General features: G+C 37.4%; 1 protein-coding gene across 2 annotated transcripts; it reads left to right on the forward strand.

The window, feature by feature from the left end:
• The first annotated feature begins 15 nt into the window (after positions 1-15).
• On the forward strand, positions 16-18,662 carry sclt1 (sodium channel and clathrin linker 1). Of its 2 annotated transcripts, XM_038276171.1 has the most exons (22): positions 16-103; positions 400-438; positions 1,359-1,414; positions 4,704-4,756; positions 4,895-4,967; positions 5,152-5,207; positions 5,388-5,523; positions 7,491-7,613; positions 8,800-8,865; positions 9,561-9,631; positions 12,056-12,146; positions 13,726-13,817; positions 14,048-14,225; positions 14,373-14,471; positions 15,324-15,395; positions 15,520-15,594; positions 15,709-15,851; positions 15,975-16,167; positions 16,609-16,805; positions 17,689-17,767; positions 18,300-18,395; positions 18,504-18,662. In XM_038276171.1, exons 2-22 carry the CDS (start codon positions 405-407, stop codon positions 18,561-18,563), a joined length of 2,043 nt encoding a protein of 680 aa, XP_038132099.1. In that variant the 5' UTR covers positions 16-103; positions 400-404; the 3' UTR covers positions 18,564-18,662. The 2 variants fall into 2 exon arrangements, with proteins under 2 accessions (XP_038132099.1, XP_038132100.1); XM_038276172.1 differs by lacking the exon at positions 400-438 and having other exon boundaries at positions 83-103.
• Positions 18,663-19,170: the final 508 nt, after the last annotated feature.

The following is a 19,170-nucleotide window of genomic DNA, read 5'->3' on the forward strand; positions in this document are numbered from 1 at the left end:
CTGTCGTTCTTATCCACGTTTTAAGACGGAACGATTTCAGCGGCGCACAGCTTAGTAGCGGTTTGTTTTCTTCAAAAACCGAAGGCGGAAACTTATGTTTAAGGTAAAAACAAACAACAAAAAACTCATGTTTATTTTATCTTGTATAATCTCCCACGTTATGTTTAAGCGTTTTAAGAATGGTTACATCCGCAGTAGTTTGTTTAGCAATCAAATCGCTTGTTTTAGCTGTTGCTTTAGTGCTTTATTTAGCTGCACTGATTTCTAGAAGTAGCAACCTAAAGTAGCTCTTAGCGGTTTAAATAGCTTTTTACTTTTGCTTGGGAATTTAACATGCATGAACTGGCTATTTGGGATGGAAAAGTAATGCATGACAACTGTATTTACTTTTATTAACAGTCATTATGGATGCAGAGCTGGAATTTTTGAGAGATCAAGGTAAGCGCAGGCGGAGGAATCAACACGATTTTGTTTATTTTGATTACTATTTTTCTCAAAATGTTGTACCTTCCGATCACTGAACGCTAGACATTATGTTGAAGTAAACAGGAACTTAAGAGGACTAGAAGCACAAGATCTATATCCAGTCATTCAGCAAATATACTCCTACATGGCTGTACATCTTATTGTGGTATTTGACCAATTAGATGAGCCCTTGAATGATGTATTACCTACTTTAAATTAAGTTGAAAAAAGTTAAACCAAGAAAAAAGGTAAAAAGCTAATTGAAACGTTAAACAGTAAAGTTAATAAGCCTAGTGAACATTTTTATATATATGTGTATAAACTAAAAAATGTAAGTACCAGTATCAGCATTAATACCTCTTAGTTTATGTTGGACCAAATAAAATGTGTTTCTTTCACTCTGAGTGTTTTTTATTATTATTATTATTTTTTTTTTTTTATAGAAGCACTTTTGTTATTTTTCTTTATATATTCGGTCAAGTTGGCATTTCTTGTTATTACATTGACATTAATCAATCAAAATATCCATATTTTTTGAATGTTATAAAAGTAATACACTGCAAAAAAACTTTTTATTTAATAAATAAGTTTTTTTTTTTTTAAATAAGTGCATTTTCTCTTGAATTGAGGAGGAAAGATAGACACTTTGCCAATGGAACAAGATCATTTACATTTAAAATGAGAAGAAAAAAAAACTGTTGCTTTGTCTTATTTCAAGTAATTATCTTATTTTCAGAGTAAAAATCTAATTGATTTGGCAAGTCATCTTATTAACCTACTCAAATTAAGGGTAAATACACTTAATTTAGGACAGTTTTATTTATTTCTAGATTATTTTTGCAGTGTAAGGTCAATGAGTGCCAGATAAAGGGTTAATGTTGTCTTGACTGCAGTCCACAGGTTGAATTCTGCTCTCTGTCGGTATCAGCAGGGGGGCACATCTTCTCTGGTAATAAGCTTATTTACATATCAAATTAATAACATCATAAATGTGTAATGTACCTCTATGTATTAACTATACCTTTTTTATTTTTAATTGTGTGTCTGCTTTTAATCAACTCAATTCAACTTTTATTTGTATAGCCCTTTAGAAGACAACAAGTAACCATTGCTGTACATAAAATCAATGTTACAGAAAACAGAATAACAGATAAGTAAAGAATAAAGTACAAAATATGACTCTGTTACTGATTGTTAATCAGAACTTGGCAAACTAACTCTGTCTATATTTAGATGCACTGCCTTGCAGAATTGTTCACATTGTTTATACTATTTCCGATTTTTTCACTTTGTGATGGGAAAAAGTATGCATTTGTACTCAGCTCGTCTGAGTTAGAACGTGTTACAACCAGATTTTAATGATTGCAGGCCTTCTCATTTTCTCATTCAGTTTTCTTTATTTTCATGGCTAGAAAATAGAAGATTCACACTGAAGGCATAACATTTATGAATTAACATGTGGAATTTATATACTTAACAAAAAAGTGTGAAACAGCTGAAAATATGTCTTATATTCTTGGTTCTTCAAAGTAGCCACCTTTTGCTTTGATCACAGTTTCGCACACCCTTGGCATTCTCTTGCTGAGCTTCAAGAGGTAGTCACCTGAAATGATCTTGAACAGTTTTGAAGGAGTTCCCAGGGAGTTCCCGGAGATGCTCGGCACTTGCTGGCCCTTTTGTCTTCACTTTGCGGTCCAGCTCACCCCAAACCATCTCGGTTGGGTTCAGGTCCTGTGATTGTGGAGGCCAGGTCATCTGGCGCAGCACCCTATTACTCTCTTTCTCGTTCAAATAGCCCTTACACAGTCTGGAGGTGTGTTTCGTTTTGTCCTGTTGAAAAATAATAATGGTCCAACTAAACGCAAGCCAAATGGAATAGCATGCCGCTGCAAGATTCTGTGGTAGCCATGCTGGTTCAGTATGCCTTTAATTTTGAATAAATCCCCAACAGTGTCACCAGCAAAGCACCCCCACACCATCACACCTCCTCCTCCATGCTTCACGATAGGAACTAGGCATGTAACGTCCATCCGTTCACCTTTTATGCGTCGCACAAAGACACGATTGTTGGAACCAAAGAAATCTAACATTTGGACTCATCAGACCAAAGCACAGATTTCCACTGGTCTAATGTCCATTCCTTGAATTCTTTAGCCCAAGACAGTCTCTTCTGCTGTTTCCTGTCCTTAGCAGTGGTTTCCTAGCAGCTATTCTAACATGAAGGCCTGATTCATTCTCCTCTTAGCAGTTGTTCTAGAGATGACTCTGCTGCTAGAACTCTGCGTGGCATTGACCTGGTCTCAAATCTGAGCTGCTGTTAACCTGCAATTTCTGAGGCTGGTGACTCAGATGAACTTATCATCCGCAGCAGAGGTGACTCATGGACTTCCTTTCCTGGGGCGGTCCTCATGTGAGCCAGTTTCTTTGTAGAGCTTAATGGTTTTTGCGAGTGCACTTGGGGAAACTGTCAAAGTTTTGCCAATTTTTCAGAATGACTGACCTTCATTTCCTAAAGTAATGATGGCCATTCATTTTTCTTTACTTAGCTGCTTTTTTCTTGCCATAATACAAATTCTAACAGTCTATTCAGTAGGACTATCAGCTGTTTATCCACCTGACTTCTGCACAACCCAACTGAATGTCCCAACCCCATTTATAAGGCAAGAAATCCCACGTATTAAACCTGACAGAGGACGCCTGTGAAGGGAAAACCATTTCAGGTGACTACCTCTTGAAGCTCATTAAGATAATCTTAAGTGTGTGCAAAGCAGTAATCAACGCAAAAGGTGGCTACTTTGAAAAACCTAGAATATAAGACATATTTTCAGTTTATTCACATTTTTTGTTTAGTATATAATTCCACATGTGTTAATTCATAGTTTTGATTCCTTCAGTGTGAATCTACAATTATCATAGTCATGAAAATAAAGAAAACTATTTGATTGAGTTGTGTCCAAACTTTTGGTCTGTACTGTATATGTGTGTATATAAATGTATTAGGGATGGAACGGTTTATGAAAACCGTCCGAACCAAACCGTTCACATGTGTTTCGTTCGGTTCATGCGCTGCTCAATTTTCTCATAGGCGAAGCATGTACACTCCAGAGCAGAAGGTGGCGGTACTGAGACCAAAGCCAACCACCAGTAGTAAACAAGAAGAAGAAGCAAAGCCGCAAAGCAGCGTAGCCGGGTGTAGCAGAAAAAAATCAGTTGTGTTGGAGAATTGTGTGGGTATGGTGAGTGGGAAAGAACAGGAGTTGGAAGACGCGCCAGCAGCACTTTATAGGTCTACTGTATGGGACCACTTTGCATTTAGAGTGACCTACGATGACAGCGGAAAGAAAGATGTGGATAAAAGTGCAACAGTGTGCAAGCATTGTGCAACACGTTTTGTAGATAGATTTTCCTAACAATCAACATATACCGAACCGAAAAGCGTGACCACGAAACTGTGAACCGAACTGAACCGTGGCTTTTATGAACCGTTCCACCCCTAAAATGTATATATTTGTGTGTGTATATGTATATATATTTTTTATTTACTTTATTGTGTGTTAATATTGGACAAAAACAAGTTTAACAGGAAGGTTACTCATCTTTAAGTTAAAATAAGTCCAATCAGAGGGAGAGGGGGTATGAAAAATAAGTTTTAATTCTTCATACCCCTTTTCAGACAATTTCCATTAATCAATGTAATAATTCTGGCTGTATATACTGACCGGTTTATTAAGTGGAGGGTTTTGTTTCTGTTTATCTGTTTATGTTCAGGTGAATCTAGTTAGTTTGAAAATTGGTGTTTGGTTTCATTGATGTTAACTAGTATCTTTTGTGTGTATTTTGTTGATTCATTTATTGTTATTCGTCAAAAAAATTGAAATGCATAAGTTCCTATTTATACAAAAATGTTTTGGTACAGCGGTAATGATCAAAGCTTGCTGTTTTTTTCCTTTTACGTAACAATCCATTCTTCTGGCTTTTTTTTAACCTTTGGAGATAAACTAATTTGATACTTTTTATTTTCATATGCAGAATATATGTGGAAGCGATTACATCTTGCACGTAATGTCTGTGAACAGAGACCAAACTTTACAGTGTGCTACACTGTATAGTACATGTTCTTGACCTTCTAAATTTCTTTTTATCTTTTATCTATTTCGAATTTTGACTACTCTTCTGAAATTATATTGAAGAAAATATTGCTGATCTGTGCTGCTGGATGTTTTTTGTTTTTTTCTTAGCTGGATGAAGAGCAGCAAGCAGAGTCTCTTCCTCCCTGGCTTTCAGACAAAGGGTCGGAAAAAGTTCATTTTCATTTTCCTTATTTTACAACCTTTAGAACTGTTCCATTATCACTGCAAATTCTTATGGGTGACAAAAAGCAATTGCGTTTTATCGTATAATTTTTTGTAATTATTACTCTGTGTTTTAGGATAATGGCTCCTCTTATAGCAGAGTATGATCGACACATGGACGAAATGACCAAGCAGCTTCAGAACTATCAGGTAGAGCAACCTTAATGTGAAACATTCTGAAATTCATATTTTTTATTGAGCTTTGGATGCATTGGCAGAGGGCGCAGGCTGATGTGTTAAAGGGCACATTTTCTTTAGAAGATATAAAAAGATTGACTGGGATGATGAAAGCATCATGGTTGCCTGTTTGAAAATACTGATGTTGTTTTTACAGGAGATGATGACAGACGTGAGAGAAAAGCTGGAAAAGGTTGTGGAGGAAAATGAAAGGTAAAAAATATGAGCAGTAGCTGAAAAGCAGAAGTCAAATTAAAGATGTTTTCAAATCATGATTATTTGTTACTAAATATCTCTAATATATGTCATTTCCTGTACTGATGTCTCCTGCTAGAGTACTTTTTATTTTTTTTTTATATACCGGTATTCATTTTTTATAATCGCTTTCTTCAGGTTGCACACAGAGCTGAGGGAGTCAGTGGAGAAACAACTCCACACTCTGCCTGTCGCTTCAGTGGTAGAGGGCAGCACAGTAGAAGATGCTGTCATCATTAAAAACCTGCAGGAACAAGTTCAGCTTTCTGAGCAGGTCTGAAATCTCCTAAATATGATCAAGTTTTCTTTAAAGATTTTTTTAAATGCATTTAGCTGTATTTACCTTTTTTTTTAGTTGCTTATTTGTAAATTCTGGTTCTGGGAGTTATAGCAGGCTTGCTGTGGCATTTTTAATATTGTTTCCGAAAATATGATATCACAGAACAACAACTATAAGTTCATGTACAGGTGTGTTGTTCTTCTTCTTATTATTAATATTATTATATTTTGTTTTTTATGTCAGCTGTTTAGTATAACTAAAAGAGATACATTACTTACCTAACAATGCTCAGAAATGTTGAACTCTCTGATCTAGGATTTAATCTAGAGAGCTAAATGTGGCCTCATCTTTATAAATACTCCATGACTTCTCAATCTGCTGTTCCAAAATGGTCTGCTAAAAGATTTCAAAACGCCAAGGAAGACGGTTTATTTTTGTGACAGTTCCTGTAATTTTAGAGCTATTTATTATAATTCAAGCTTTTCTGGGAGAGACACTGATGGTTCAGGGGCCCTAAGCAGCAAATAATGTTGATTTTTGCAGGTTTAAACATCTTCTTAATTCTTACCAGCCTCTCTGTCCATAATAAAAAGCAACCCTACATAACGATACCTATGAATGGTGCAGGGTTTGTGTTTCCACTTTTTTTTTTTTTTTCGTGTGCATTTGCTTATGAAAAATGAGTGTATTAACATGAAATTCACTGACACTGAGATACACTGGCGAGATCCATATTTCTTATGTATTAACAAGAGATCTGTGCTAAGGAGTAATTAGGATTGTACATCCTTTAATATGTATCAGTCTGGGGAAGTGAATCTTGTATAAAAACCTGCTAATATAATGTAATTGATTGCAATTTCTTTGGAAATTTATGAGATATTTTTCATCTTAGATAAAATTAGTTGAGTACAGAGTAAAGAAGAGAGTAAAATAGTATGTAAGTTCCCAATGTGCAGCAGCAAAACAGATAAAGAAATAGAACCATACCAATACACACATTGAATAATACAAGAACCAACTGTACATAACAGGAAAACAACTTACAAAAACATTACGATAAGGGAAAGATAGGTTTTGAAATTGGAACATGTATTTTATTATTGGAATAAAGCCTGATAGACGGTGTTTAACTAGATAGGTACAACAAGAAAGTGCTTTGGAGTAAGATCATGAATTAATGAGGCGTGAGCTGACCCAGACTCTTATCACATATTTTTGTCTGAGCTCTCACCTCGGCCGGAGAAGCTAATTAGGTAATGAGAGCATTCCTCCCATAGACATCTCAATGGACAGGCTCAGTTTAAAAAAAGAAATTAGTTCTTCGTAGAATAACAGGTTTTCATTTTATGAACCTGTTTCTATTACATCAATGATTACTCTGTTCCCGACTGAATTGATCCGACAAAAACAATCTGGACATCAGCAGTCGTTTCCTGCCTGCTGAAATCCAGTCGAAAGCTTCAAACAAAAAAACAAAAACAGAATCGAATACAAATGTTTTTTTTATTTACCGAGAAGGTCTAAGAAAATCAAAAGTCTACATTAATGCCCCGCTTTGAATATGTGGAAAAAAGAAAAGAAATAGCAAAACTGTCAGCAAAACAACTCAATTCCATTATTTCTTGCGGACAGTAATAGCTCACTCTCTAAAAGAATTTCCTGCGGATTCTAAAATCTTTGCAGCAAAGATTTTTTTCTGTGCTGTGAGACAGTCAGAATTTGATGCAGCTGGATGCCGTGAGCTTTTGTCGTGACTAGCAGTTAGATTAGACGATCAATGTAATTTTGATCTCCGCATTCAGTTCTGAGCACCAGGAAACCTGCTGCTCTTGCTTTGTCAGAGATACTTCCTGAAATCTGTTTTGTTCATTTGTCTCTTCTGTGGCAGCAAATGAAAACAAACACATGGTGGTTATAAGAGTAAATGTGGGTGGGTATTTTCGTGTGTGTTCGTACAGGAGCGGACGCAGGCCATGGAGCTGTGTCAAACCACGGCCCATGAGCTGGACCGCCTACAGCAGGTCTACCAGAGGACCATCTCTGACAAGCAGCTTCACGATACTCAAAGGCAGCAGCTCAAGGTTAACTCTTCTCTCACCAGCATATTCTACAAACACAGTATTGTACAAAGTTTAGACATTTATATCCAGTGTTTTAAAAAGTTTTCCCAGCCTTCAATGTTTTATTCATTTTGTTCAAATTATAACCACAAATTAAATGTGTTATTTGGGGATTTATGAAAGAAATAACCACAAATTAAAGAATAAAGCTTTTTCTTTTTAATGTGTTTAATTCATTTTGCATTTGCATTATGTAAACCAATTTGGTAAAAAGGAAATAAAAGAAAACAAACCCTTTATGTCATACAGCTCTCCATTGTTTAACCACTAAGTTGGTAGAATCTATTAACTGAACAGCTGTTGGAAAATCTTTCCATTTATCTGCATTCAATAGAAGAGTACAACGACTTGGTATTGCTAAGCTTTAAGAAGACCAATTTGCAGTGTGCTGCAAAAAGAACGCAGCAAACAGGTTTAAATGCATTAGTCGGATGAGATCAAGGTTTATTTTCTGTAGCTCTGCATAGAAACTGAACATTCCCCTATTTAGTTTAACTTAACTGTAAAACATGGTGTTGGCAGTTTCATGCTGTGGGGAACTTTTTAAATGTAGATGTGATAAACTGAGCTAAATATCCTGTAAGAAACCCTGTTAAAGTTTGCAATAGCTTTTAGACTTAAGTGCAGTTTGGCCTTTTAACAGGAAAACAACCAAAAACCTGTAGCCAGAACTGCATTTGATTTATACAGAAAAATGATCTTGTTCCAGACCTAAATTTCATAGAGAACCTTTGACAAGAGATAAAAATGGTCCTTTCCAAATGATGTCCATTACGTCAAGCTAACACTGCAAAGCCACCAGTGAAATACTTCAGAAAGGTGGTCATAAAAAAACACTGAGAATGCACCTATATGTAAATACAAGCCACACTTTTAAGATTTTTATACATTTCAGATGGTAAAAAGAAAAAACAAAGCTGTGATTTCTAGTGGTCTGTCACATGACACAACTTAAGACAAATCACCAAACTGATTTTTAACTTGACTGTATTTTTTTTTGCTGGGGGCTCACACCACTAGGTGGAGATGTCTTCCCAGTAACGGGGTTAATTAGAGTTGTTCGGTTTCAGGTCCTTCTCGGATTTATTGCAGGACATAATTACTGTTTCTTAAATGGTATTGAATGCCGACCTTTCCACCATCACAGGATCAGCTCGTTCAGTTCCAGCAGCACTCTTACAAACTCCAAGCGACCAATCAGAAATTGGAATCGGTAAGTAATGCTTAATTAAAAGTGTGTTAAATTGCTCCCTCCCAATTAGCCCTGGGATCGAAATGCTTTGCACTTTTCCAAAATGAACCCTGCTCTAATAATTAATCTTGTAACTAAGTGAATGGGTTTCTAAATCCCGCTGGTAGTGGGCCAGAAATGTCTTGTATAATGGACCGTCAGCTCGCTTGGTAATCCTCTATTGGCTTTTCTCTTTCCCCACAACACATTGCAACTTTCCCTCACCTGAATTCAGACACAGCAACACTACAGAATATATAGCTCTGTTGCAAACAGTGTCACCAAGCTTTAGCCTATCTATGGGTAGATATTTCCTCACCAGAATACACATGTGCCTACTTTAATTGACATGCTGTGTGTGATGGGACTGTATAGTAATACTATATCTGTAATGCATTTTTAATGTGCGTTTAAGCCCTGGGCTTTCCCCTCACTGACTGTTCATGCAAGCTGTCTTTTTTCTTTTTTTTCACCTACTGCATATGAGAGCAGTTTACTTTGTAGCGGTGAATGACTGATACAGGCTCCTTAGGGTTTGTTCTGAAAGGACATGGAGACATGGAAAGTTTTAAGCAAGAAGTTTTGCTGAGAAGTTCCTTCTGACAGAAAGTTTTAGAGCGCTGTGTTTGGGAGCTATGCCGCACAATTGGCATTCTTGTCTTTCTTGCCACACACAGACGAACCAGCATCTCCTGAAGACGGTCATAGAGCAGAGCTCAGAAATGGAGGAGCTGCACTGCCAACTCAGGTAACAAAAACACCCTTGAGATTCAAAGCTGCTGCTGCTGCCAAAGGGTCTTGTTTCATTGTGGATTCAAAACACAAGGCAGGCTTCATGCCGCAGTCCTTCTTGTACCTCTTTGACAACAATTTCCCATCCAATTTGTGGATTAAAGATAAGTGTAAAAACATTTTTTCATCTGCTGCAACCTGTTCACAAGGGCAAAGAAAAGCAGCTAAATTAGCATCCGCCTAACCCTATTATTTCTGTATTGTCTTTGCTTTTCCTCAGGTAATCTGAAAAAAGAATTCCCAGCAAACATGCCTGCATAATTCCATTACTAATATTTCCTTAATTAAGTATTTAATTGGATCATAAGCCAGGCAATAGCTAAAACATAATCATTTAATGCTAATTATTTCAAAATAGCAAATAATTGCCCTAATTAATCCCTTTGCACTGGATAACTTTAGTTGGTGAGGCAGTTTGGGCTTCATTTAAATGAGATTAAATTTTGATTTCTTTACTTTGCCCTCAAGTTAAAAGTTAAGTGTCCTCTCTATACAAGGCATCTACCAATAAGGGATCAGTTCTACATCAGATCTTGCTGTCTGTGTCATGTTACCGCCTGGTAGTCTAAGAAGTTACCGCTCACAGTAATCAGATCTGCGAAGAAGACTTCCAGTTACAACACAGCATGTCACCTTTGCTTCTTTGTCTTAATATGCAATAAAGACAAAGGTCATTTCAATTTAAAGTCTTTTGCTTTTCAGAGCAAATAAGTCATTTCTAAATACGCAGAGACTTTAGGCCTACAACCCTTTTGGAAATGGAAATTAACCACCTATTATGCTTACAGCACTTATTGGTTTTACTTTGTCTGCTGTGAGTATAAAACATCTGCTGATGTCTGGAAATTAAAGCTGAAACAGTAAAAAGCAATATTCGATAATGTGAAATGATAAGGATTTAACTTTCATTAATAAATACATTTTTTAATGTAAATGCCTCCGCTGGTTTCATAGCAAATGTTAATCTCAGATAACCAGTTATTTGTCCAGCTTATTTCCATCCTTATTTCCAAACCTTATTTCCATCTCAGCAACAACAAAGAAATACCAAGCTTTTGTAAAACTGTAAATCACATCTTAGTCTTATGTTTATATATGATCACCATGTTTACATTTCATCACTGCTGCAATTTAGAAATAGAAATGTCTTGAGAGCTCTACTGAACGAAATTTTGTTTTGTATAAACTCTGTGTACAAAATGCCAATAAAGTCTAAGTCTAAAGGGAAGCGTAATGCATGGTATTTAAATAGTTCACAAACATTTATTGCATTCCAGTCTTTTTTTTTTTTACAATGTGCATTTATGATATACTGCACAACACAACTGTAAAAGGAGTTATTAAATATATACAGGCTGTATGTAAATGTTTCTCTTTAATATCTATCCAGGCTAAAAGGCTGCGGCTGCAAACTTGTTTTCTTCGTCTTTGAATTAATTGAATGCCAGCTTTTATTATCAGTTCCCTAATGTCATTTAAAGCCACAATGTAGGTATTCTTATTTCGAACTGATTTTATTTTAGGTCTCAGAAGTGAATTATTGTGAGTAAACCACTGTAACTGCTTATGGACTTAGGAGTCCGTAAGAGGAAGGAGGCTATTGGCCTAGTGGTTAGAGCAGTGTTCTTTTGCTCTGAGAAGGTTGAAAGTACCCGGTTCAATCCCCGCAGCCTGCACTCTAGGTCTCTGAGCAAGACCCTTAACCCCACACTGCTCCCCGGGCGCCGCACAATGGCAGCCCAATTTTCCCCAAGTTGATGGTTTAACTGCAGAGAGTTAATTTCTCTGTTGTAAGATCAATGAAGTTCAATATCTATCCTTTCTAAGAGGTTAAAGCAGTGTCATGAAACATCACTTTAACAGAGTTCGATGTTGACAGCAACATGATGGCAGTTTACTTAAAATTGAATAAAAATGTCATGTTTGGCCTGCAGAATCATAGTAGCAGAGATCTATTGATGTTTTATTTTTATTTTTTCATCCCGACACAGGCTTCAAAAAGCTGGATGGTAGGGTATGCGCGGATATAGCAGAAAACTTCATAAGTATAGTTCTGATACTATGATTCACCATTAATGAATAGAGCCAGAGATTTACTTTATAAATATCAAGGAATATGAGGAAAGTAAGCTTGAATGTCTGCAAGATCAATGCTTTCCTCTATGGACCATACTGTCACTCTTTAATGTAAGTTTTGAAATGGTTTGAGATGTTTTCATTGATGCAACAGAGTCAAAAACTGACCCCAAATTGGAGTTCATTAGGTTATTGGGCTTTTTGGCACATTTTAATTGTAATCACCCCTCACTCCCTTTAATTGCAACAACCCCTCAGCGTATATGGGACCTTACATTGTATTCTCTCTTATTTGATGGGTCAGGCAGTCCAACATTGAACTCAAGACAGCCACAGCCAAAGTGGATGAGATGACCAAAGTCATACAGAATCTCAAGGAGCAATTGCAAAGAAGAGTAAGTACATCTAAGTAAAACATTTCTCAACAGTATTAATAGGAACAGTTTGAAAACACATTAGAGCTCAGTTGGAAACAAATATCGTGTTTATCCCTACTAATACAGGGTGGGTAATGTGTTGGGAACAAAAGGATGCCATTTTGATGAAAATGAAAAATATCAACCCACAGAGGGCTTAATCCAAAGTCACTTAGAAATGGCAATTTGCTGAAATATTTTGCAGAAACCCAAATGGGTATTATGTAAGTTTTATGGCTCAAACATGCTTGTATGCATCCTTAAAATAATTAGGGTAAGCTCCTTTGAAAGAAAGGATGGAGTTCTGAAGCATCTCCTCCCAGATCTGGCCAAGACCTCACAGAGCTCCTGGACAATATGAGATGCAGCATCTGATGATTTCCCAGAAATATTGTGATGGATTTATTTTAGAACAATTTGAAGCCAAGTCAGCTGTATTCTTTTCCTAACTCTCCCATGTTCCCATGCTCTTCCTGCATGATGCTGAAAATGGTCAAGAACCAGGAGAAGCCCAATACACCATGGAAGGGTCAAACAATTGGTCTATTTTATTCTGATGCCTAATGGCAGTTGGCATTCTAGCATTTATGCTATACAGGTTTATATACCTCCATACATTTGCCTCCCTTGACCAACATTTACCCTCCACCAGATCTGTGGGTGAAAAATGTTGCAGATAGCCTAATGGCCACAGAGCTTCCTCAGACCTTTACAGACATGTGACATGAGTGAAGCCATCTTCATCTGTGAAAACAAAACCGAATGCCAATGCCAACCTAGCCAATCCCAGTGCTCTCAGCTAAATGCCAGCCAAGGGTAATGAACACATTGGCCCACTAGAGGATGTTGGGTTCTTTGTTGCAATGATTTGCCCAGAGAGGTTGATGCCAATATACCACTTGATTCCCCTTTTTGTGTCTCCTGTCCCTCCTTGAACATAGAGGAGGTTACCAGTATTTTTTATGAGTGAAGGGGCTTAGACAGCCCTCTCCAAGAGTATCCACCTTTCTCCTACAAACCTATCCATACTCTTGAGCCTATGCTTGGAGACACAACAAGCCTTTTAGGCAATAACACCTATTAATGTGCATTCCTTGTGGTGATTTTATTTTATTTTTTACTTTTTTGCAACCTCTGCAAGATCTGGGTATTGCCCCAGATTACCCGTAGTGAGAGAGACCCTGCTCAAACTGTTCAGCTGCTAAAAGTTTTTAAGATAATTAAGCAGATGATTGTTTATGACCTCCAACTGCCCAACTGATACAAAGACAGGGGGAAAAAATCCTGCTTTTTAAGGGTTGTCTCCTTTTTAGTGCACCTGTTATTGATTTGGTCTAACACCGAAAGAGTTGACACTGATTAAAAACCCCTTCCCAGCAAACTTTTTTGGGAATAAAGAGGAGCCAACATTAAAGTATTAGTTTGCATATGAAACTCTGTGTGATCATTTTGTGGATGATTTCTGATCAAGCTGGAGCTGAATGCCAATATGTTCCTCACTTCTTGGAAGACATTTTTAAAGAGTCTGGTAGCTTTACTGTTATACTTGTGGATTTAGGAGGAAGACATAACTGTAGCTAAGGACAGGGAGGACAGCGCAGACAGGCGACTCCAGCAGCTTCAAACAACCCTGAGCCAACTGGAAACCCGGTAAGCACATTTTTGACCTGCTTTTACTTCATCAGTAATCACCTGTCTGTTCACACAACAGTGTGTCAGGAAGCCAAGAAGGATCTGTTCTGTCGATTTTTAAAGTATACCGCAATATTGATCTGATGGGAAGTCACTGAGTTTCACATCTGAGTTTTAAGTGTCACAAAGCCAAGCAGCAGCTCTTACTCTCTTTACTGCTGCCTTTCACTGTTTTTCTTCCTTTACAGGCTAAAGGCTGCATCTCTGGAGGCTGAGGCAGTTCACAGAGAGCAAGCTGTGTGGGAGAGAAAGGTGGGGGAACTCCAGGCTCTTTGCACCACCCTAGAAGAGGAGAAGTTCGAGGCTCATTGCAAAGTCAGGGAGAATGTTCAAGTGGCTGAAGAGGCTGTTTTACAGAAGGAGCAGGTTGCCAGTCTTATCTTTCCATTGTTGTTTTGTCCTATCTGAGTCTTCCTTTCAATCAGTTACAGCATTTCCTCACAGCTCTCTCATTCTCTTAGAAATCCTCCCTCTGAAATCTGTGCTTTTTCCTCCATTTACTTTACCCTGTAGTCCCTTTTAAGAGAAAAACAGAAGACAGAGGAACTAGAAAAGACAAAGCAGGCCATCAAGCACTTGATCCAGGAGGCTGCAGTCCGAACCAGGAAGGAGGTACAAAATTAGGAGATTTTTTAGATGAACCTTTCTATGTTTTAGTAGTATAAATTGCACCATTCATTGCAAGCATCAGCTGACATTTGATAATAAATGAATGATGATGAATAAAAATCAAATAATCAATTATTAATGCTTAGCATCTTTTAAACACACTGATTAAATAGACTGACACATTGATGGTTTCTTCACAGTCTGAAAATGTATAGACTTAGATTTGAGGAGTTTTTCCATTTAGATGGGTATGTAGAAAGAAAAGCATTCATTTAATTTGCTGATGAAGATTCTCAGTCATCCAGGTCATTAAGCGAGGCATAGTTGTTGTCCACAAAAATCAAAGCGTGCAGTTTCACGCCTAGAATAAGAAGATGAGACTTGATCGCGTTTCTCTGTTCCTCTTTTAAAATTAATTTGCTGTCGATATCTTCTAGAACAGACCTAATAGCAGAATCTACTCACCCAAACTCTCCAGCGGCAGCCATTATTGTTGTCACCCAAGCGCGCTTTGGTCACGTGGTTGATTACGTTACTCTTGATCATCTGTCCATCATCGTATAAAGTCCGCCCTGACAATTTGATTGGATCGCCTGACAGTGGGCGATAATACTCGCGCTACTATGGAGCAGAGCCAGACCGAACTTCCCCGAACTCAAACCTTGTGGGCGGGACTAAGTTCTGACTGGCACCCAGGCTAGTCTATAATTAGTTAAACAGAATTGTAAAAAAAAAAAAAAAAAAAAAGAAATTGCATAGACACCAAACACTTTCTGTACATTCACATACATTTGTTTGTGTGTGTGTATATATATATAAAGTAAGCTTCTCTGTATTTATTTAATTTCTCAACAGGTGGAAAACGTGCGCAAGCAGTGCAACATCCAAATTGATCATATGGCAGAGAAGCTGTCTGCACTGCAGTTGGTACAAACCTTCCCTCTTAGGGGGATATTTCTTAAAAAATGATACAAACCCTCTAATCTTTGTCCGTCTGCAGCCCTTGTTTTCCATTTCAGTCTTTGACTCTCCTCCATCCACTTTTTTCTAGGAGTGCACAGATAAAGAGTCTCAGATTCAAAGATCTTTGCGTGAGAGAAAAGCTGTAGAAGAAGAACTAGAGAAGGTACATTCAAAAGTTCCATCAAGTACTCTGCTGTGAGCAGATACAGAGGCTTTTAGATGACATTTGATTGTAAAGTTGCATGATTGGAAACATTAGATCTGTGCCTTTCTTTAGGTGTATAAGGAAGGCAAACCAGAGCCAGAGTTTTGGAAAATTGAGGCCCTACATCAGAGGTGTCTAAATGCAGAGAGGTTGAAGGACGACATAAATCTCACTCTCCAAAGCACTCAGAATAAGCTGAAAAAGATGGAGATGGAGTAAGTGTCACCCTGCATATCACAGTAGGGGTTTATTCTTTGGCTTTTTTTTTCGGGTGGGGGGGGGGGTCACAGGTCAAGTACCCCCACCATTATGATCTCTCTTATCTGGTCTTACTCTAGCTATAACGAGGAACTGTCTTGGTCCCAGGAAGAGGTACGGCGACTGCAGGGCTTACTAGCTGCAGCTCGGAGTGACTGCATTGGTGTCAGCGAGGAGCGGCTTCAGCTGCAGCAGGAGAACATACAGCTGCACAAGGAAATGAATGAGCTGCGCAAGGCTAGCATACAGATACAAAGGGAGGCGAAGCAGAAGGTAACCAAGTTGAAGATTGGAAGACAGTCCATGCTTGTATGCCACAATAGTTAAATAATCCTACATGAAAAGGATTCCAATATGGTCTGTAAACAAGAGATAGAAAATTGCAAAGTATGTCCTTTCTGATGTCTAACAACAAGTAACTTAAATAAAGCAAAGAAAATCTGACATTTATATATTTAATTTTAGCTAACAAGACTTCCTTACAGAAACTTGATTTTTTTTTGACAATTTGCACTCAGCTGTTAGATATTACAACATATAACATTTTGATAAGTCACTTGCATTGTTTAAAGAAACTCTGCTTTTTATTTGCTCACTTTGATCATTTTTGCAGGATTAACATTGCAAACTCTCTTTATTCTAGCTATAATTAAAAAATAGCTGGATACCTATTTTAAACTACCAGCTTCCCTCACTGCTGTCTCTCATTTTTAGGTTTCACAGATGGAGCAAGCATGCAGCCTCAAAGAGCGGGGACTTGACGCGCGGATGAGGGAACTTGAGGAAAGGAGCCGAAACTCTACTGCTGATCTGACACGCCTCCTTGCAGCGGCACAGAAAAGCACTCAGCAATGGAAGGAAGAGGCAAAGAACCTAGTTCAGACCTTTGAAACTAAAATCACAGCTCTCAAGTAAGAAAGAGTGCAGATGGGTTTTGACATAAGAATAACAAGAATCTATTAATGGTGTTTTAACGAGACATTTTTTTGATGTAAAGCTCTGTGCAGCAGCATGTACACGTCTTCCTTTGATCTATTAAATCAGGTCTAAGCTCTTCTAAGATACAATTATATCGCATGTTGTGGTTTTTTTCTTTTTCCCAAGACATGTTTGTGCATGTCTTCAGAAATGTTCTGCTGGGTTTCATGTCTGCATCATACCTTATTAATGTTTATCTCAAACCACTTTGATTCAACCGGCCTCTGACTGCTAAGACAAACGGGCTAAAAAATACACATTAAATAATGTGTATTTTGTAATCTGTTTATCCGAAAGTACTAGTGCCTTGATACAAAAAGCTGTAGCCCCCACCCCTACCCCCATTTGCTTTTTATTGAAAAATGGAAAGCTGCAAAATGCCTGAAAATAGCAAGCACCTTCTTTGAAAGCTAAAGCCTTCAAAATAAACAACAATTTAATGCAAATCTGGTTAGCTTGTGGCAGACGGTTTAAATTGGATGCTTAAAATTGATGAGCTTCATAAATATTTACTCTTATTCATTTTGTTCCAGAGTATATTATTAAAAAACAAATATTCTATTGTTTTTCTAAACCTCATTGCCTGAGGATTTTATTGCCTCTATTTTACCATGAACACCATCAAAGGCAACGAAACATCTCATACAAAAATTGATTTGACACTTGAAGTTGTTCTGCTCTGAGCAATAGATGCATTTGAAATAGCACAAACGTCGAAACACTTGGAAACAAAGCTTTATGAATGTCTTTGTTGTCTCTTTGAGCTGGGCCTTGGCTCTAATCGTTCTTTGGTTTTGTTTTTTGTAATGTTTTTAGGGCAGAACTGAAACGGCAGAAACAGCGTTCGCGTGAGTTAGAGATTCAGCTCGAAACGGACCGTAACACAATATCTGAGGTTTGTGTGACACAGGAGCAAGTATTTGCATTTAATTCAACAGAGCTTTAATCTAACAATATACTCAAATGATCCTTGAATGTAAAAAAAAAATAATTAGAGCATAATTGTAAAGGTTGTTTATTTGAACAATCAAATTTTGAAGGTGAAACTCATTGCATAATGATAATTGCACACAGTGATAAATTTCAAGCACTCATTTTGTTGAATAAAATTTGACATTGGCTTAGATCTCATAAAAAAACAAAAAAATTGCCACTTTTAGATATGGCACAAGACCCCAAACTGTTTATACAATGAAAATGTCTGGGCTACTGACTTAGCACCTGGCAAAACACACTGGACCAACACCAGAAATCAAATAACCTAAGTTTCAGTTGAACTACTAAAGATATTTGATGATATCCTAATTCATTTTTGTAAACAGAAAACGTATAGTGAAATGGATGTTTTATTTTATTTTATCTGTAATACTTAAACACAAACGTCAATAAATACGCCACCTGTGTCAAACTTACCTTTGTTTACTCAGTATGAGAAACAGCTTGGTGAATATCAAGAAAAGACGAGTCGTCTCCAGAGAAGACTGACACAAACTGAACAGAAGGCATCTACAGCTTCCCATCAGGTATAGATAGCTAGGAGTTGACTTACTGGATAGACTAAAGTGCTTTTCTCATGAACATTTGTGTAAGGTTGTGTATCTTTTTATTTGGTGTATCTGTTTGTTTTTCAGCTGAGCCTGCTGGCATCTGAGCGCAGGAAACCTAACACTGTGGTTTCAGGAGATCTATGACTGGATTGGGCAGGGGGCTGTGGCGATTGGAGTCTTTGAACAGTTCTTGTTTTTGTTACTTTTTTTGTATGTATTTGAATAAAAAGCGTTAAAAGCTGTGTTTTTGGTGTTCTTTGATTTGGTTCCTTTTATAGGGAGAGCTTATGCTTTATGATAAATGGTAAAGAATCCCATCGGTAGGTAACTGAAGGCTTTAGTTTGTTTACTAACACACACATAAAGATTGCCTTCACGGAGAAAGGAAGTCAACTGACCATCTTGATTATGGATTTATAGGTGGAAGATAAGTGAAATTCAAACTCACTCTTAATTGGCATCTCTAAATTGGTCTTAGGTGTGGGTGTGTGCATGGTTTAATGTCTTCGTGGTGCCCTGCGATGGACCGGCGACCCGTCTATGGTGGACCCGCCTTTTGTCCATAGTTTTCAACTGTTCCCAATCTTCCCTCCTTTTGTCAGCATTCTGTGCTCTTGTTTTTTCCATATTAAATTATTTTTATGTTTTGTTATTGGCATCAATTTTATGTAGTGTTTGAGCAGCAATGATGGACAAAAGGAACAAGTCATGCCAAATCATTGTTACAAGGTTGTATTCTGTGACAAATGAC

This window comes from Cyprinodon tularosa, unplaced genomic scaffold, assembly GCF_016077235.1.
Source record: "Cyprinodon tularosa strain WSP-4 unplaced genomic scaffold, ASM1607723v1 ctg1224, whole genome shotgun sequence".
NCBI lineage: Eukaryota > Metazoa > Chordata > Actinopteri > Cyprinodontiformes > Cyprinodontidae > Cyprinodon > Cyprinodon tularosa.